The 22,230-nt window shown below is 35.5% G+C and overlaps 1 protein-coding gene across 4 annotated transcripts in view; it reads left to right on the plus strand.

Annotated features, from left to right (window-relative positions):
- RELCH (RAB11 binding and LisH domain, coiled-coil and HEAT repeat containing) overlaps nt 1-22,230 on the plus strand; it is a 121,942-nt gene that overhangs the window by 17,293 nt on the left and 82,419 nt on the right. For all 4 annotated transcript variants that reach the window (XM_082667671.1, XM_082667672.1, XM_082667673.1 and 1 more), the window contains exons 2-5: nt 1,403-1,492; nt 9,737-9,808; nt 9,919-9,974; nt 10,079-10,192. In XM_082667671.1, coding sequence (XP_082523797.1) covers nt 1,403-1,492; nt 9,737-9,808; nt 9,919-9,974; nt 10,079-10,192 — 332 coding nt within the window. The remainder of the gene's footprint in view (nt 1-1,402; nt 1,493-9,736; nt 9,809-9,918; nt 9,975-10,078; nt 10,193-22,230) is intronic.

Here is a 22,230-nt window from a genome sequence, read left to right on the forward strand (position 1 = left end):
TTTTTTTTTAATTGCTGAGTAATGTTCCTGAGTTCAGCCTATATTTAATATGAACTTTCTAGATTTCTGTGGTTACTATTGTTATTTGGTGTTTCTTGGTTTATGCTTAAAATAAATTATGCTCTAATGAATGGTACTGTAATACTTGATTTTCTGTTATTTGTTTTTGCTGTCTTAAAACTTAAGTTAATAGCAAGTTGTTATTTATCAGATATAATTAAATTGCAGGGGAATTAAATGCTTCTGTGAATAGAAACACAGTGTTCTCAGAAGAGTACTATATAGAGAATTTCACTTAATAGGAATTTAAAGATAAGTGGTACATTGATAATGACATAGCTGTATTTGAAGAGTCAACCATTTCAATTATTGGCATGTACTAATTGTTTTAAAAGGAGGTGAGGGAGCCCTATGTGGAGTTCAAATCTTTATTTCTGTAACTTGCATTCATTTGTCCAGACTGTGCTTTCTAAACACAGATAATCTATTCCTTAGAGCAATATATAAACAGTAGACACTATGTAAGTAGCATGATTTAATAGAATGAGTTGACCTAGCCTCTCATTTGTCCCTTCTTTGCATTAGCTAACTAGATCTCCTTTAGTGAGTATCAGCATTGATTTCTTCCTTTAAGTGAGAATGTTTACATCGTGTTTTTCTGTTTAGGGACACTTAAAAATCTGGCAAAAGCTAGGGACACTCCCCACTACCACCATGCACTTAAAACACAGAACTCTTGAAACCCCTTCATTTGCCTTTTGCATCCTATATTACAAATTCAATAAATGAAGTCTTTAGGAATTATCTTGTTTACTTTCTTTTACTTAAACCCACATCCATTTCACTACCAGGACATGTTGGTTCTACATCAAAAAATAACCCTGAACACTTCTCACATTTCTACTACCTCTATTCTAGGCCAAATGTGATCATCTCTCACCTACATGACTCTAATAGCCTCTTTTTTTTTAATTGTTATTTTATATTAAAGTGTAATTGATTTACATAGTAGCCTCTTAACTGGTCTCTCTACAAATCACTTTCCTTACAGCAGCCAAAATGATTTTCCAAAAATGTATGTGTTTTTGTTGTTTTCCATTGTAGTTGGAATAAAATTCAAACTGTTTACAGTTTTGTTGTCCTTAGCTGGGCTTGCATTATATCCTGTGTGTCCATTATTCAGGAGTTAGTTAGAGATCTGGGCAGGGAAACATGAGTTACTTCAAAGTAGCTTAATTGGTTTGAGCATTTTTACCTTATTGTTTTAACAGAATTCCTATATCTTAGAGTCACAGTTTATTCACTGGAAAAAAAAAATCTTAGCTAATTGATTTCCAATCCCTTATTTTGGCAGTTAAATAAAAATCTGTTTAATTCTATTTTTTTTTTTGGTTTATTACAGATCGAGCTGGGAGCATCAGTACCCTTGATTCTTTAGACTTTGCAAGATATTCAGATGATGGTAACAGGGAAACGGATGAGAGAGTGGCAGGTGAGTAAGATTGTAAAGACAGATTTGGATTTTTGGACATTCCAGAAATAATAAAATGACTTGAAGAATTCTCTTCTTTCTATAATTTGATATGTGAATATATTGATATAGTTATTATACAAAGTTATGTTACTAATTTATTGGCTGAAGGGAACATCCCAGCCCCCAACTGCTCTTTCCAGTGGTGCTCTGAATTTTTGGTTATGCACACCTACAGTTTGCTGAATTCTGCTTGTAGCCAGTAGTTTACAACCATGTAGTTATACAACTGGTGTAAAAGAGGTTTAAGTTAGCCATGGTTTAGTACAAAGTTAGTTGGTCATTGGCCTCCTCATTCCTTTTATCCTCCAAACCAGGGCTGAGTAATATTCATGTGTTATATACCAATACAGCTCTACTGATTGTTAAAATTGGTTTAAATACTTCTATGCTGGTTGGTGAATAAAATTTTGCTTGGTTCCCTGGATGCTCCCTGGCCATCACTGCATCTCTCCAGAAACTTCTCTTGACTTGCCTGTGATCCAGAAAATAAAGGGTTAATGCTTGGTCCATCAGGGGCCTCCAGGACCTTGCCCATTCCAAAAAGAAGGCCAACATCCTTATTAGTTGCTTGGTTTCTCATTCCAATCTCCTTCCCCTCTCCATCCTCCCACCATTTCTGCCTTTTAGGCATCACCACTGGATCTGTAGGGACTTCAGAAAACCAATTTGTACCCTCTGTGTTCTGCCCACATCAAATGAGGCCAGTTGGATTCTTCTGGGGTCCACCCTGGGATTTACCAGTGTAGCAGCTCTGGCTCCTCAGGTGTCAAGTGACTGGTACTTTTCTGGTGCTTCAAGGCTGTGGCTGTCTGTTATTGAAGTAATTTTTGAATGTCTTATTGGAATTGTAGTTTTCATAGGACGTTGACTCTGAGATAGATGGGAAGCAGACAGACATCAGTTAGGTATTTTAATCCACCAGAATGGTGGGCACACCTGGCACAGGAAGGATGCCACGTGGGACAGATGGGAGCCTGTGAGGGAAATATTTTTCTTCCATTTACTGGGACAAGTTTGTTAAAACCTACCAAATGTTTGCCTGTCATAGTCATTATGAATAAAAGTGAGTGCTAATTTTTATATAGCACTTGCTCCATTCTGGACACTGTTGTAAATGTATATTAACTCTTTGAGTTATAGAATTATCATCATCCTCCCCTCCCCAAGAAACTGAGGCACTCAGAGATTATTAAGACTTTAGTGGCAGAGCTAAGACTTGAGCGCAGATAACCCAGCAGCAGAGCCCACAACTGACTGCACTGTATGCTACCTCTTAGCATGAAGGATGAGGTTTGACCTGGTTAAAATGACATTCCAATATGTGGTTTTCATTTATAACTCAAGAATAGAGCTATTAAATGTTTAAAAAATCTCTCTTTCCCTAATCTCTTCCCTGAGTTAGCGGAAAAAAATGATGTACTTGTTTTTAGTTCAACAGAGGCTAAGAGAGGATTCAGCAGTGAGAACAATAGCATTATCAATTGAATGGAGAAGTCATTGGAAGAATTTAATGCAGCTCCATATATCAAGTCATGATTTAGTCATAAGCATTATTAATTGAAAGCTGTATCAAAAAAGAAATCACATCAGTACTGTCTGAAAATTAGCAAATCAAATGGGAATTATTTGAATAATTTTAGGACAGACTTATCCTACTAATTATATCATTTGTTAAGTGGCATTGTTATATTTAATTATATAGTAAATGTTAGCTATTCTGTGTTTTCTGTTATATGTTAAGTATTAAATGCATGGTATTTTGGTTTATTAGAGACTAACCAAATATATTTAGTTTTGTATATTGTATTGTTGTTCAGATGGTTATGTATCAGAAAATAACTTCTACCCAGAAATAGACCACATAATTATTTTCTTCCCTTTAATTTTTGTTTGAAAACCTAAATTTTAGACTTAGTAAAATTTAAGAGGTTCATCATTATTCTCAGTATTTAGGTATTTTAGTATTTCTAATTGGGGGAACAATGATATAGAAGCAAGATGTTATAATTAAGCAATATGTTATAACTAAGCATAACTAAGAGTGAATATTTTAAATATTTGGTAGTTTTGACCTTATATTTTTAATCTAAAGATTATATTCTTATCTCTAAGTTTGGGGAGATAAAGTAATTTTTGCTTACTATATAATGCTAATGTATAAATATATGCTGTCTTGAGAAAGAAATACTATGTGGTGTCACTTATATGTGGAGTCTAAAAAATAATACCAATGAATCTATATATCAACGTAAAACAGAAACAGAGTTGTAGACTAGAAAACAATCTTATGGTTCCCCAAAGGGGAGAGGGAGGAGAGGATGGGACAAATTAGGAGTATGGGATTAACAGATACAAACTACTCTACATAAAATAGATAAACAACAATAGATACACAAACAATAGATAAACAATGCCCTCTGTAGCACAGGGCATTATACCTAATACCTTGTAATAACCTGTAACGAAATATAATATACAAAAAAATCGAATGACTATGCTGTACCCCTGAAGCTCAAGACAATATTGTAAATCAACTATACTTCAGTGTAAATGAGTGACTGAATGCTGTCTTCCATCTTCACTGGAAAAGGGAAGGAAATGTATGTTATTCCAAGAGAATGGCATTTAGACTTTTAATGCTCTTGTGCCATCGCCTATTATTGAACCAAATGTGTGATACATGGATGAAAATTTCAATTAATCACAATTCCCATTTACAAAAAAATTTTTGGCTCTTTGCTAACCATTGCTAGTAACTTAGAAACTAATCGAAAAATGAACAATCCAGAAAAGATAATTATCCTGCCATCTATCATTGGATCACGTGTAAACCTCACTGAGAAAGAATAAAAATCTCTTTTATTTTCGTATACCAGTCTTGGGCAGAAGGAGATTATAGATAATACAGATATTGAGTCCGCTGCCCCACGATGCAAATGTAGGGTCTGCTCCAGCCTTTAATAAACTGTTGCTGTTTATGAGACATATATATACTACTACATGTGGGTTCAGCATCATTCTTATCATCTTTTCCCTAAATTTAAATATCTGGTTATTTTTTCAAGTCTGTACAGGTGTTCCTTTAAAGAGGAAAAGATCTCTAAATGGGGAAATGTTTATTGAGCACCTGCTCTGTGCCAGGCACTGTTCCGGTTGCTTTATATAAAATACTTATTTAACCTTGTTAACAATCCTTCAAGATAGGTCATGATATCCTTATTTTATAGATCAGAAAACTGAAAAGCTTACCAAGATTGAAAAATTTTCCCAGTAGCCTCCATATGGCTAAAGGGCAAAATCAAGATGTGAACATATAGGTTTTTATTCCAGGGCTCACGATGTATCTTTAAGTACCAGGCTGGAGCTTTGACTCATCGGTACATTCATGTGGATAGCAGAATCTTATCTTTCCCATACAAGACTGTTTCAACATAGTCATTTTCTTTCCAAAAAAGTAAAATTTCAAAAGCATTTCATTTCAAATATTTTCCACTTCTGAATTTAGTAGACACCAAACCAAAATGAGCTTAGTTTAACTGACTTTTTAGTAAAAGCCTTTCTATATGTTATTAAACAAAGCTGTACAGTGTACATACAGTGTAGCTGTTAAATTTTCAAGTTTTCTTCAAGATAGCAAGGGACATCTATGTTCTAGATATTGGGATTGCCATTCTTTAATTAGACATTTTGAGCATCTGCTACATATTAGGTATTATGTTAGGTGCTAGATACAGACGCATGAAATAGACAGAGTTTCTGCCGTCAAGGAATTTGTACTAAAACCTGTCTATATCTGTAATACAAATAAATGTTCAGTACTTTGGAACTAGTGATAAGGAACTTGTTGATTTTAGAACCATCTGTATCCCTGTCTCAGGTTCACCTGATCCATCTTTTAGCATCAGAGTCTCTGATTTTATTTGTTCTCATACCTCTACCTGTTACTGTATTACTTCTCTAGTTCATACCTTAATTTTTGTATTGGGATCTAGAGAACTGCAGAAACTGTTCTTTCCAATTTGCAGGGAAAGACACTACTGAATGCTGGTAAGATCACTGATGTTTAGATTTATTAGATATGGCATCAAGTACTGGAATGCCCATTCATACAACTAACATTTGCTGAGTCCTCTATATTCAAGGTATTATACTGTTCTGGGAACAATAAACAACAAAGTAGACATATGAAGCCTTTTTAAGCCTACGTAATCTAGTAAACATTCTAAAATGAAATTCAAATTTTTGCCTGTGGGTTAACCTGGCCTTACCCCCTGGGTAAGAAGCATCATCAGTAGCCCTCTCATTCCTTAGCTGTTGGGCTGCAGCATACATATCCAGCTTTATCAGGATTAAATAAGCCTATCTGTCTTATTATAATATATTTTTCCTTAGTACAAATACCTTTACCTCCTGTTTGCAGTACTTTTTGTTTTTCTTATTTTCAACTTAAATCTTATTTATGGTTTTGTATGATTTAAAATAGGATAGATGCTCCAACAAGCCTTTTAAGGGCAACAAGCCTTTGATGTGAGTTGTAAATTGTTAAAATTTATATAAGTCATAAAGGTCTGAACTAGGACAATTGCAGAGACAATTGAGATGAATGGTTATTTAGGATTCAAGGGCTGGAATCATTATGGCTTGACATTGAATTAATGTGGGAGTAAGGGCAAGAGGTAAGTGAAGAGTAATCTCCAGGTTTCTTATTTGGGCCTCTTGGTAGATAGTGGTGCCCTTAATGAAGAGATACTGCAGGAGGAGGGAAGACAGATTTGAGAGGAAGATGATGAAGTTCATTTAGATAGGATCAAATTCAAAGTTTATGAGACATTCAAGTGGGCATGTCCAGTTGATAAACAGGTAACCCTGTTTATCTTGGGGAAGAAGTTTAAAGATTTCTGAATCTTAAGAGTACTGTTGAGAGTAAAACTGTAAGAGTGAAATGTTTATCATCCCAGTATATAGAATAAGAAAAGGACCAGGGAGGACACTCTGGGAAACACCAACTTTGAGATGAATGATAGAGGAATCTGTAAGAGAACCTGAGCAGGAGGAACAATAATGGGAAGAATTTTCTTCTTTTAAAGTTTAAGGAGGAGGAATCTTTTCCCCCTCAGAAGAATATAGAAAACTAAATGTCTACAAACCACGGAGATTGCATCTTGCTTCCGTTCATTTATTTCTCACTATTTGCTAGGTCATGCGTAACAGTCCTCTACCTTTCTTAGGTCTGTAATAGGCAGGGAGCATTCTCTAAACCCAGAAGGAGTGGTGATGGTACTGCCTGGGGATTTTTGTATTATTTTAGGAATCTATTTTTATTCTAATTCATATTCTTATGAGAATTTTCCTCTTTTCCTAGAACGTTTCCTGGGATAATAAAATAAGTATTAAGGATGGGGAAGTGGTATTTTATTACCACTATAATATTCTGATCAGTATTATAGGAAAGATCTAAAATATGTATTATTTTGAGTTTTGTGCCAAAAGAAGTAAGACTAACAAATATTTCAAGATAATATTAGTAATATATTTAGTTGGGGCAACAAAGAATCAATATTTCTTTCTGCTTTGAAATTTAACACTGCACCTTTGGTGTCTCGACATGGTCAATTGTATATATCCCAAGTCACCAGCACCTGATCTTGAAGCTCTCAAGTACCCCTGATATAATGCCAGTATTATCCAACCCTATTTAGGAAATAACTATCTCAACTAATCTAGAATTGCTTATACTGACTTAGTCATTAAATATTTTGGTAAGATTGTAATATGCAGTATTAGAATATACCTATGTCTGCGATTACTTTAGTTCCAATAAAATTGCATTCAGCAGGGTTGGGCTAGTGGAGGGTTGGAATAGTGGAGTGAGCAGGCTGGTAGTTGTTTCCTACAGTGTTTTTTAAAAACATGTACTTCTTCAAACATTTTTATGAAGAATTATAATATTTGAAAAATACTTGGAGGTTGCTTGGTACAATGTATCTCTTTACAGGATAATAAATTTTGAGATTTAATCCAATATTTTTTTAATGAAGAAGTGACAAATTTATATATGTGTAAATATAGCTGTTCAGACCTTTCTTGTGAAACTTTCTCACATAACTGCAAATACTTGATCATACTGTGCCTTTATAGAGATGTGCTATGGCTTCAAAGATATGCCTTTGTCTTTTAAAGTCTATATTGTATATTAAGAAACATGCAGCAGAGTGAATTCATTTTGATAAGCACTATCTTTCCAGAGCATTGGTACCTTTTAATGACATTTGGCAATGTATGTGTAGATGTGCATAAAAATATAAATTCTTGCCGTCTGACATGGGTTTTTCTGGCTTTCTGTGCCTTGATCATTTAGTGTTTTGCTCTTGGTCACCTAAACTTTCACCAGTTGAATCTGAGTTTTTTTCACAGTTTGTGTTTTAACCAGTTTTTTTTTAATTTATTTTTTTCATATTTCTTTCATTCTGGTGCAGGGCATTTCTGATCTGCAATTGTTCTGTAATATGTTAGTAAATTGTAAGTGATTCTGGAAGCATAATATGTATACTCATTTTGCTTGTGGTATAGTTAAGTGCTTTTAAATCAAAATAAATTACCTAAAGTTTTGAAATAAAAAGAAAAGTAAACCTATTCTGTACTTACCTAACACATTGAATGTGTGCAGTCTGACTTTAAACACAAACTCTAAGAGTTTACAGAAGTGTTGAGTTTTAGGAAATGTTTTAACTTTGTTGCACAGAAATATTTGCAGATCAGCATTGCTGACTAACAAAAAAGAAATAGTCACATACATGTCATCTGATTTTTAGTTGTGCTTCCGTGTTGCTGCAGGGAAATTCTGTGCATCAAAATAATTGGCTTTAATGTACCAGATGTGATTCAGTTACATCTTAAGTTTTTAATGAAAATATGCAAACTGAGTGAATTCTATTTTTTCCATATATTTTTATAGCCTTGTTGTCTCTGATAGCATTTCATTTGCCATCTTCTTTATTCTGTTTATTAGTCAATGAGGAAAAAATGCATCTTTAAAGTGTTAAATTTGCTAATTTTTATGCAGAACTATTTAAATTATAATTTTTTTAAATATCCAATTGTGACAAAGATCACTTAATTTTCTCAGAGCTTTACTTCACACAAATGGCTTTTTCCCCCCACATGTAAGCTTGCTTTTTCTTCAGAGCAGTATTTATATATTTTAAAGAAAATTCCCAGCAAAGACACATATAGTTAAATCTTGCTCACGATGAAACATTTTAAAGAGCTCATTAAAATGTCTCCTCAGTATTCATGTTTATCTTATAATCAGACTCTGTGGTAATAGGAGAAATCTTTAAGTTTCATTAGTACCTCTTACTATGAACAAATATCTATTTGAAGAGTTGTCAGAAACTTTGAAATTCTACTTAAATTTACTCAGTATCCTTAGATTACCACACTTGTAGAATTGTACTCAATCATTTGCTTTAGAATGATCTTAATTGTAAATTAAAAGACAAACTATTTCTATCCTTTGGCTTTAAATGAAACCTAAAATAACCCCCTCAGAACTTTTTTTTAGATATATGTTTAACATATCTGTGCTTGTTTATAGAAGACATACTTGTTTGTAGAAAAATTGATAGGCATCCCACATTTGTTAAATATTTAAACCCTGTTCTTTCAACATCTTAATGAAGGACTATATTCACTAATGTTTCTGTATGTTGATTTATAACATTATTCTAGATAATGCATTTTAAAATAGTTTTTTTAATCCTAAGATTTTCTTTAAGTGTATTTGCTAGGACTTCATCTAATTTTTGTCTTTTCCCCTAAAATTATGTCACCTGAAAACATTCCATTACATTTCTTACCTAGACTGAGTGAAACACAACCACCTAAATTACTAAGATTTTTATTTACCTAAAGGAGAGTATGCCATAGATTTTACTTTTAAATAGAGCTATTCCTTGTCAGACAGCTGGAACATTTGATCAGTAGTCCCCTGTATTCTAAAACTATGGAAAACATTCACCAGTTTGCTTGCAAATCAACTCTGCTGCATGCGTTCACAAGTTTCATAAAGATTGCATGCTTTCTGTTTTCAATACAAATTGTATTTTTTTTTCATACCCATCCTTGCTTTTTATTTTTTTATTTTTGTTTCCCTTTTCTTGGTTGGATGCCTGTGTGTGTTTATTCCAAATCCCTGTCCAGTCCTGGAGTTTGAACTACGGAAAGCCAAGGAGACCATTCAGGCCCTCCGAGCCAACCTGACAAAGGCTGCAGGTGGTGTACATAAACTTTTTTGAGACATTTTCTACTTTGACAATGTAGAAGTAGCTGAGATATTTTCTAATGTAAAATAGTAAAATATTATTCATATTTTCTTCCACCAGAACACGAAGTTCCTTTACAGGAACGAAAAAATTACAAATCAAGTCCTGAAATTCAGGTGGGTGAATGACAGATCTAAAAGTATCTTCCATATGAAATGGTAGCACAAGTATTGAAGGAAGAAGACTTACAGTATTGTATCTGTCTTTTATTTATCTCTAGGAGCCAATCAAACCTCTTGAAAAGAGAGCTCTAAACTTCTTAGTCAATGAATTTTTATTGAAGAATAACTACAAGCTGACATCAATAACCTTTTCAGATGAAAATGATGATCAGGTACAATTTCTTTTCGGTTTTCTTTTTTTTTAATAAGTGACGATTTGTTTCCTTTTTAATTTATAATATACTTATTTTCTCTTTTATCTAGTTTCTTTAGTTTTTCGAAAAGTTGTACATATTGTAAAATTCCATAAGGCTTCCCAGTCTAGTATTCTGTTGGCTTATAGATTTCCTCTTTCTACATAAAGACTTCTCATTCTTTCCAGGGAGCTTTTTACAACTCCCCTTATAACTATGTAATCTACTCATATTTCCACGTATTTATAAAATGTGCTTTTTTTTTTAACTTTAAAACATTTACTTAGTAGTACAGATTAATGTGTACTTATAAATTCAGTTTAACTAAAACCTCTTCAGTAACACTATAATAATTAAGATGATAGATAACAGCATTTAAGAGAGAATATTTTGAATAAGAGAATATAAGTTGTGTCTCTGAATAGGAGCCAATCTTAGAACCTCATTATTTTACTGATAAAATCTTATAGGAAAAGAAATGATGCTTTGTTTAGTGTTATCTCGTAACTCTGGAATATTTTGACTTCTTAGTGCGAATAGGTCAGTTTGAATCTTGTACCTTAGTAAAGTAAATACCAAGGAGTGTATTGTATAGAAATCAGGAGGCTATCATTTTAAATCAGGTATATCCCATTGGTCCATAAACTATCCCATGGATCATTTAGCAAAAATAAAAGTAGCAAAAATAGAAGTTCTCTAAGGAAGATAGCAGTACAGTTACTCCCTCAGTTATTGTAATGTATTTGGCAAAAACTAAATTTAATAAAATATATAGTTATTCTTTATTAAATGGTAGTTTTACTCAACTATATAAAAGACATTAAACTAATATTTACCTAATATAAATAATGTTATACTGTGATTATATTTCAGGTTAATCATGTTTTATCACAAATTTAGGTTAATGATCAACTAAACAATGAATAAGAAATATGTTGAATATATGAGAAACATTGAGAGGCCAAAAAGAAGGCAGAAAAAGAAGAAAAAGGGAACAAAGAATAGATGGCACACACAGAAAACAATAGCAAGATGGCAGATTTAAAACCCAGCCATATCAATACTCACTTTAAATATAAATGATCTATCCTTACAATTAAAAGGCAGAAATTACTGGAGGTTTCAAGCTGGCTCTCTCAATAATTGATAGAATAAGGTAATAGAAAATCATTTAGGATATAGAACACTTGTGCTATGCTGTCAACTAACTTTACATAAGTAGAATTTATAAAACTTCATCTTTCAATAGCTGAATACATGTTTTCAAATACGTATGGGTCACTTATCAAAATAGATCATATTATATCTATTAAATAGATGTAGGTGATAAAGCAAGTCAGTATTTAAGAGGATTTTAAATATTTCCAAATAACACATAAGTTAAAGAAGAAATCAAAAGGGAAATTATGAAGTATTTTGAGCTGAATGAAGATGAAAACAAAACCATCAAAATTTGCAGGATGTAGCTAAAGCTACAGGAAAGTTTATGACACCAAAATGTTTATAATATAAAAGAAGGAAGATTTCAAATTGATGAAAATCAGCTTCTACTTTAAGAAACTAGAAAAAGAAAACTAAGCAAAGCCCAAAGTAAGCAGAAGAAAGGAAATATTAAAAATGAGAGTGTAAATCAATGATATAGGCAACAGAAAACAATAGAGAAAAGCTAATAAAATAAAAAACTGAGTTTTTGAGGTTAATGAAATTGGAAAACCTCTAGCCTGACTCATTAGGAAAAAGAGAGAAGAAGCAAATTATCAAAATCTGGAATGAGCAAGGTTATATCACTATAAATTTTACTTATTATATATTTTTTAAATATATACCACTGGATTTCTTTTCTTTTTTAAAGTATTTATTTACTTATTTGTCTGCGCTGGGTCTTTAGTTGCAGCACGCGGAACCTTCATTGTCGCGTGCGGGCTCTTAGTTGCGGCATGCGGGATCTAGTTCCCTAACCAGGGAACAAACCCAGGACCCCTGCGTTGGGAGCACAGAGACTTAACCACTGGACCACCAGGGAAGTCCCTAAATTTTACTCATATTAAAAGGATAAAATGGGAATGTTATGAGCAACTTTTCTTGAAAGAAGATAATTGCCAAAGCTCATTCAAGAAGAAATAGATTTGAGGAACTTTGTATTTATTAAAGAAATTGAATTTGTACTTAAAAACCTTCCGACAAAGAAAACTCTAGGTCTAGATAACTTCACTTGTAAAATCTACCAGGCATTTAAGAAAGAAGTAATACCGCTTCTCCACAAACTCTTCCAGAAACTGAAGAGAAGGGAATACTTCCAAACTCATTCTATGAGACCAGAATAATTCTGATATCAAAGTCAGATAAAAAACATTGCAAACAAAGAAAATACAGGGTCATTTTCCTTGTGAATTGGATGCAGAAATTCTATATAATTCTATATTTTACTATATCAAATCCAATAATATGTAAAAATGCTAATACATCATGACCAAATGGTTTATCCAAGGAATGCAAGGTTGATTTAATCCAAAAATCAGTCACTGTAATTCACCATTTTAAGAAACTTTTTAAAAGAGAAAAAAATCTTATCTCAGAAGAAAGCATTTGACATAACATGCATTTCCCATAAAAACTTGAAAGAAATGAGGAATTTCCTCAATCTCATAAAAGATATTTACAGAAAAACTATCACTAACATCATGCTTAATGATAAAAGATAAGGAATAAAACAAGGATATCTGTTCTCACTACTTCTACTGAACATCATACTGAAGATTCTAGCCAACACAAGGCAAGAAAAAGAAATAAAAGGCACACATTTTGGAAAAGAAGAAATAAAACTCTAAATTCACTGGTAACATGATTGTATATGTAGAAAATCCTGTGGACTACATAAAAAAAATACTATAGGGACTTCCTGGCAGTCCAGTGGTTAAGACTCCACGCTTCCACTGCAGGGGGTGTGGGTTCAATCCCTGCTTGGGGAACTAAGATGCTGCATGCCATGTGGCAGGGCCAAAAAAAAAAAGATACTATAGCTAATACATGATGTTAGCAAAGTTGTAAGATACAAGATCAGTAAACAAAAGTGAATCATATTTCTGTATACTAGCAACAAATAAACATTGAACTTTTAAAGATACCATTTACAAAAGTATCAAAAAATAGGAAATACTTAGGGATAAATCTGATAAAGGATTATACATTAAAAACTATTATACATGCTGAGAGAAAGTAAAGAAGACATAAATGAAGAGATACATTGTGCTCATATATCAGAAGATTCAATATTGTCAGAGTGTCAGTTTCAGCAAATTGATTTGTATTTTCAGTGCAATCCCAATCAAAATCTCACCAGTGTTTTTTGTAGAGATTAATTAGTTTATTCTAAAATTCATATGGAAATAACATAGTATAGCCAAAACAACTTTAATAAAGAAGAACAAAATTGGGGGACTTCAGCTACCTGACTTCAAGATATTGTAGTTTAGACAGTATCTTATTGGCATAAAGGTAGACAAATAGATCAATAGAACATAATAGAGAGTCAAGAGATTAATTTATGCATAGATGATCTTTTGATGTCTGACAGAATGCAAAGTAAATTTCATTCAGAAAGGACAGTCTTTTTTATAATTGGTACTGGAACATTTTGATATCTGTAGACCTCCAAAAATGAATTTCAAACCATACCTCACACCATCTACAAAAATTAATTCAAATGGATCATAGCTTTAACTTCTAAAACCATAAGGCTCCTAGAAGAAAACATGGAAAAAATTCATTGCAACCTTGGAAGATAGGCCAAGATTTCTTATATATGACACCAAAAGTATGGTGTTCTTCAGCAAAATTGTTCTCATCAAAATCAATAACTTCTGCTCTTTGAGAGCCACTCTAAGCAAATGAAAAGGTAAGCCATAAATGGGTGAAATATTTGCAAGTAACATATATGATAAAGGACTTTATCCAGAATATTTAAAGAACTCTCTAAACTGAATAATAAGAAAACAGCCCAATTTTTAAAAGCATGGACAAAAAAATTTAAACAGATACTTCAACAGAGAACATATATGGATAGCAAATAAGCACATGAAAAAGGTGCTCAGCATCTTTAGTCATTAGGGAAATGCAAATTAAGTCACAATGAGAATACCATAACACTTAATAGAATGTCTGAGACTGTACCAAGTCTTGGCAAAGATGTGGAGTAACTAGAAATCTCATCTTTGCTAGTGAGAATGCAAACTGGTACAGTCAGTTTGGAACACTTTTTGGCAGTTTCTTTAAAAAGTTAAAACCTTCACCAACTATATGACCTGGTCATTCCATTCATGGATATTAAAATCCAAAAGAAATGAAAGCATATGTTCATACAAAGACTCCTTCACAATGTTCACGGCAGCTTTATTTATGGTAGCTAAAATCAGGGTAACAACCCAAATATACAAGAGCAGGCGGTTGAATAAAACATCTTAATATATCCTTATAGTAGAATACTACACAGCAACAAAAAGGAATGAACTGCTGACAGATACAACAACACAGATCAGTCTGAAAATCCTTAATCATTAATTTGGGTGAAAAAAAACAGACAAATATAGTACTTGCTGTATGAATTTATAAAAAATTCTAAGAAATGTAAACTATTATACAGTGACAGAAAACAGGTCAGTATTTGCCTAGGAACAGGGCACCTATGAGGAATAAGAGGGAAGGATTACAAAGGGGCCAAGAAAACTTTTGGGAGTGAACAAGTTAATCTTGTTGATTGTGGTGATCTATTCAGGGGTATACACAGATGTCAAAACTTATCAAATTGTACATTTTAAATTAGCTCGTGGATTTAAATCATGCAGTTTATTGTGTATTAATTATATACCTCAGTAAAGCTGTTTTTTATGAAAGGCAGTGGAAATGCTCATCAATAACCTGTTCTTTAACCATTAAACAACATTTAGTGCTAATTTCAAATGACCTAAAAGCAGAGCTATATAGAGCCCTCACTCTCCTCTGTTTAGTCTCTAGACAAAGTGTAAAACTTTTTGCCCTGTTTTATTTTTGATCATATACCCCGATTTTACCCTCTTAGTGGCACTTATCATTACCTGCAATTATCTCTTGTCTCCCTGGCTAGACTATAAGTTTCTTGAGGTTAAAAGGATCTCTTGTTCATCTCTGTATCTGCAAGTATAGTAAAACTCCGTAAATATTTATTGATAGTTTTCTCATATTTTTATCTGCATGCAATCATTGTCTTACTGTTCTTTGCTTCCCTCCTACCAGTTCTTTCTTTTATGATTTTTTACTTTCTATTCTTTCTTTCTGTTGTGCTATGTGAATTTTTTTTTTTTTTGTAAATAAGCGTTCTGTGTATTTTCAACTTCTCTCAGAATATCCTTTTTGCTTTAAATAACACTTGTCTCTTAACTGAGGACACTGTTTCCCCTATTTTCCAAGTACGAGATGGTGCCTCTCACACTCTAGAACCAGGATGTTTTCTCCCAGGATGTTTTCTCAATTGGAATATACACTTTGACATTACAATAAAATTATGATTATGTTGAATTTTCAAGATATTAGCAATAAGGGGACTTCCCCAGTGGTCCAGTGGTAAAGAATCCTCCTTCCAGTTCAGGGGCCGTGGGTTTGATCCCTGCTCAGGGAACTAAGATCCCACATGCCGCGGGGCAACTAAGCCTACGTACCACAACTACTGAGCCCGCATGCCACAAACTACAGAGCCCATGCACTCTGGAGCCCGCACACCACAACTAGAGAGAGAAAAAAAACTGCACACCACAACTAGAGAGAAGCCCAAGCACCAAAATGAAGAGCCCGTGTACCACAACGGAAGATCCCACATGCCGCACTAAGGCCTGACGCAGCCAAAAAAAAAGAGAAGGATATTAGCAATAAGGAAAAGATAAATTTCAGGGGAGGAGCTTCAAGATGGCGGAAGAGTAAGACACAGAGACCACCTTCCTCCCCACAAATACATCAGAAATACATCTACATGTGGAACAACCCCTACAGAACACCTACTGAATGCTGGCACAAGACCTCAGACTTCCCAAAAGGCAAGAAACTGCCCACGTACCAGGGTAGAGCAAAAGAAAAAAGAGACAAAAGAATAGGGAAGGGACCTGCACCAGTGGGAGGGAGCTGTGAAGGAGGAAAGGTTTCCACACACTAGGAAGGCCCTTCACAGGCAGAGACTGCGGGTGGCGGAGGGGGGGAGCCACGGAGGAGAGCACAGCAACTGGGGTGCGGAGGGCAAAGCAGAGAGATTCCCGCACAGAGGATCGGTGCCAACCAGCACTCACCAGCCCGAGAGGCTTGTCTGCTCACCTGCTGGGGAGGGCGGGGGCTGGGAGCTGAGGCTCGGGCTTCAGTCGGATCCCAGGGAGAGGACTGGGGTTGGCTGTGTGAACACAGCCTGAGGGGGATTGTGCGCTACAGCTAGCCGGGAGGGAGTCCGGGAAAAAGTCTGGACCTGCCGAAGAGGCAAGAGACTTTTTCTTGCCTCTTGTTTCCTGGTGCACGAGGAGAGGGGATTAAGGGCACCACTTAAAGGAGCTCCAGAGATGGGCGTGAGACGCGACTATCAGTGCGGACCCCAGAGACAGGCATGGGACGCTAAGGCTGCTGCTGCTGCCACCAAGGAGCCTGTGTGCAACCACACGTCACTGTCCACACCTCCCCTCCCAGGAGCCTGTGCAGCCCGCCACTGCCAGGGTCCCGTGATCCAGGGACAACTTCCCCGGGAGAATGCATGGCGCGCCTCAGACTGCTGCAATGTCACATTGTCCGCTGCCACTGCAGGTTTGCCCCACATTCGTACCCCTCTCTCCCCCTGGCCTGAGTGAGTCAGAGCCCCCAAATCAGCTGCTCCTTTAACGCCATCCTGTCTGAGCGAAGAACAGACGCCCTCAGGCAACCTACACACAGAGGCGGGTCCAAATCCAAATCTGAACCCCGGGAGCTGTGCGAACAAAGAAGAGAAAGGAAAATTTCTCCCAGCAGCCTCAGGAGCAGCAGATTAAATCTCCACAATCAACTTGATGTACCCTGCATCTGTGGAATGCCTGAATAGACAATGAATCATCCCAAATTAAGGAGGTGGACTTTGGGGTCAATGATACATTTTTTTTCCCCTTTTTCTCTTTTTGTGAATGTGTATGTGGATGCTTCTGTGTGATTTTGTCTGTATAGCTTTGCTTTTACCATTTGTCCTAGGGTTCTGTTTGTCCGTTTTTTTGTTGTTTTTTTATTACTTTTCAAAAATTTTTCCTTAATAATTATTTTTTATTTTTTATTATAATAACTTTATTTTATTTCACTTTACTTTATTTTATTTTCTTTCTTTCTTTCTTTTTTTTCTCCCGTTTATTCTGAGCTGTGTGGATGACAGGCTCTTGGTGCTCCAGCCAGGCGTCAGGGCTGTGTGTCGGAGGTGGGACAGCCAAAGTCAGGACACTGGTCTACAAGAGACCTCTCAGCTCAGAGATCTCACAGAGATCTCCATCTTAACGCGAAGACCCAGTTTCACTCAACGACCAGCAAGCTACAGTGCTGTACACCCTGTGCCAAACAACTAGCAACACAGGAACACAAACCCATCCATTAGCAGAGAGGCTGCCTAAAATTATAATAAGGCCACAGACACCCCAAAACACACCACCAGACGTGGACCTGCCCACCAGAAAGACAAGATCCAGGCTGACCCACCAGAACACAGGCACTAGTCCCCTCCACCAGGAAGCCTACACAACCCACTGAACCAACCTTAGCCACTGGGGACAGACACCAGAAACAACGGGAACTACTAACCTGCAGCCTGTGAAAAGGAGACCCCAAACACAGTAAGTGAAGCCAAATGAGAAGACAGAAAAACAAACAGCAGATGAAGGAGCAAGGCAAAACCCACCAGACCTAACGAATGAAGAAGAAATAGGCAGTCTACCTGAAAAAGAATTCAGAATAATGATAGTAAAGATGATCCAAAGTCTCAGAAATAGAATGGAGAAAATACAAGAAACGTTTAACAAGGACCTAGAAGAACTAAAGAGCAAACAAACAGTGATGAACAACACAATAAATGAAATTAAAAGTTCTCTAGAAGGGATCAATAGCAAAATAATTGAAGCAGAAGAACAGATAAATGACCTGGAAGATGAAATAGTGGAAATATCTACTGCAGAGCAGAATAAAGAAAAAAGAATGAAAAGAATTGAGGACAGTGTCAGAGACCTCTGGGACAACATTAAACACACCAACATTCAAATTTTAGGGGTCCCAGAAGAAGAAGAGAGAAAGAAAGGGACTGAGAAAATATTTGAAGAGATTATGGTTGAAAACTTCCCTAATATGGGAAAGGAAATAGTCAAGTTCAGGAAGCACAGAGAGTCCCATACAGGATAAACCCAAGGATAACCATGCCAAGACACATATTAATCAAACTATCAGGGCTTCTCTGGTGGCGCAGTGGGTGAGAGTCCGCCTGCTGATGCAGGGGACGTGGGTTCGTGCCCCGGTCTGGGAGGATCCCTCATGCCACAGAGGGGCTGGGCCCATGAGCCATGGCCGCAGAGCCTGTGCGTCTGGAGCCTGTGCTCTGCAATGGGAGAGGTCACAGCCATGAGAGGCCCGCATGCAGCAAAAAAAAAAAATTAAATACAAAGGTAAAATATTAAAAGCAGCAAGGCAAAAACAACAAATAACACACAAGGGAATCCCCATAAGGTTAACAGCTGATCTTTCAGCAGAAACTCTGCAAGCCACAAGGGAGTGGCAGGACATATTTAAAGTGATGAAGGAGAAGAACCTACAACCAACATTACTCTACCAGGCAAGGATCTCATTCAGATTTGACGGAGAAATTAAAAGCTTTACAGACAAGCACACACTAAGAGAATTCAGCACCACCAAACCAGATTTACAACAAATACTAAAGGAACTTCTCTAGGCAGGAAACACAAGAGAAGGAAAAGACCTACAATAACAAACCCAAAACAATTACGAAAATGGTAATAGGAACATACATACCAATGATTACCTTAAATATGAATGGTTTAAATGCTCCAGCCAAAAGACATGGACTGGCTGAATGCATAAAAAACAAGATCCATATATATGCTGTCTACAAGAGACCCACTTCAGACCTAGGGACACATACAGACTGAAAGTGAGGGGATGGAAAAAGATATTCCATGCTAATGGAAATCAAAAGAAAGCTGGAGAAGCAATTCTCATACCAGACAAAATAAACTTTAAAACAAAGACTATTATAAGAGACAAAGAAGGACAGTACATAATGATCAAGGGATCAATCCAAGAAGAAGATACAACAACTGTAAATATTTATGCACCCAGCACAGGAGCAGCGCAATTCATAAGGCAAATACTAACAGCCATAAAAGGGGAAATCGACTGTAACACAATCATAGTAGGGGACTTTAACACCCCACTTTCACCAATGGACAGATCATCCAAAATGAAAATAAATACGGAAACACAAGCTTTAAATGATACATTAAACAAGATGGACTTAATTGATATTTATAGGACATTCCATCCAAAAGCAACAGAATACACATTCTTTTTATGTGCTCATGGAACATTCTCCAGGATAAATCATATCTTGGGCCACAAATCAAGCTTTGGTAAATTTAAGGAAATTGAAATCGTATCAAGTATCTTTTCTGACCACAACGCTATGAGACTATGTATCAATTACAGGAAAAAATCTGTAAAAATACAAACACATGGAGGCTAAACAATACACTACTTAATAGCCAAGAGATCACTGAAGAAATTAAAGAGGAAATCAAATAATACCTAGAAACAAATGACAATGAAAACACAGCGACCCAAAACCTTTGGGATGCAGCAAAAGCAGTTTTAAGAGGGAAGTTTATAGCAATAAAATCGTACCTCAAAAACCAAGAAACAACTCAAGTAAACAACCTTACCTTACACCTAAAGCAATTAGAGAAAGAAGAACAAAAAAACCACAAAGTTAGCAGAAGGAAAGAAATCATAAAGATCAGATCAGAAATAAATGAAAAAGAAATGAAGGAAACCATAGCAAAGATCAATAAAACTAAAAGCTGGTTCTTTGAGAAGATAAACAAAATTCATAAGCCATTAGCCAGACTCATCAAGAAAAAAAGGGAGAAGGCTCAAATCAATAGAATTAGAAATAAAAAAGGAGAAGGAACAACTGACTGCAGAAACACAAAGGATCATGAGAGATTACTACAAGCAACTATATGTCAATCAAATGGACAACCTGGAAGAAAAGGACAAATTCTTAGAAATGCACAGTGTGCTGAGACTGAAGCAGGAGATATAGAAAATATGAACAGACCAATCAGAAGCACTGAAACTGAAACTGTGATTAAAAATCTTCCAACAAACAAAAGCCCGGAACCAGATGGCTTCACAGGCGAATCTGTCATACATTTAGAGAAGAGCTAACACCTATCCTTCTCAAACTCTTCCAAAATAGAGCAGAGGGAGGTACACTTCCAAACTCATTCTACGAGGTCACCATCACCATGATACCAAAACCACACAAAGATGTCTCAAAGAAAGAAAACTACAGGCCAATATCACTGATGAACATAGATGCAAAAATCCTCAACAAAATACTAGCAAACAGAATCCAGCAGCACATTAAAAGGATCATACACCATGATCAAGTGGGGTTTATCCCAGGAATGCAAGGATTCTTCAGTATACACAAATTAATCAGTGTGATACACCATATTAACAAATTGAAGGAGAAAAACCATATGATCATCTCAATAGATGCAGAGAAAGCTTTTGACAAAATTCAACACCCATCTATGATAAAAACCCTCCAGAAAGTAGGCATAGAGAGAACTTACTTCAACATAATAAAGGCCATATATGACAAATATGCAGCCAGCATCATCCTCAATGGTGAAAAACTGAAACCCTTTCCATTAAGATCAGGAACAAGACAAGGTTGCCCACTCTCACCACTCTTATTCAACATAGTTTTGGAAGTTTTAGCTACAGCAATCAGAGAAGAAAAAGAAATAAATGGAATCCAAATTGGAAAAGAAGAAGTAAAGCTGTCACTGTTTGCAGATGACATGATACTATACATAGAGAATCCTAAAGATGCTACCAGAAAACTACTAGAGCTAATCAATGAATCTGGTAAAGTAGCAGGATACAAAATTAATGCACAGAAATCTCTTGCATTCCTATACACTAATGATGAAAAATGTGAAAGTGAAATTAAGAAAACACTCCCATTTTACCATTGCGACAAAAAGAATAAAATATCTAGGAATAAACCTACCTAAGGAGACAGAAGATCTGTATGCAGAAAATTATAAGACACTGATGAAAGAAATGAAAGGTGATACACCCAGATGGAGAGATATACCATCTTCTTGGATTGGAAGAATCAATGTTGTGAAAATGACTATACTACCCAAAGCAATCTACAAATTCAATGGAATCCCTATCAAATTACCAATGGCATTTTTTACAGAACTAGAACAAAAAATCTTAAAATTTGTTTGGAGACACAAAAGACCCCGAATAGCCAAAGCGGTCTTTAGAGAAGAATACAGAGCGGGAGGAATCAGGCTCTCTGACTTCACACTATACTACAAAGCTACAGTAATCAAGATAATATGGTACTGCCACAAAAATAGAAATATAGATCAATGGAACAGGATAGAAAGCCCATAGATAAACTCACACATCTATGGTCAACTATGACAAAGGAGGCAAGACAATGGAGAAAAGATAGTCTCTTCAATTAGTGGTGCTGGGAAACCTGGACAGCTACATGTAAAAGAATTAAATTAGAACATTCCCTAACACCATACACAAAAATAAATTCAAAATGGATTAGAGACCTTAACGTAAGACCGGACACTACAAAACTCTTAGAGGAAAACATAGGAAGAACAGTCTTTGACATAAATCACAGCAAGATCTTTTTTGATCCACCTCCTAGAGTAATGGAAATAAAAACAAAAATAAAC

Source organism: Grampus griseus, assembly GCF_964374135.1.
Source record: "Grampus griseus genome assembly, chromosome: 12".
NCBI classification, from domain to species: domain Eukaryota; kingdom Metazoa; phylum Chordata; class Mammalia; order Artiodactyla; family Delphinidae; genus Grampus; species Grampus griseus.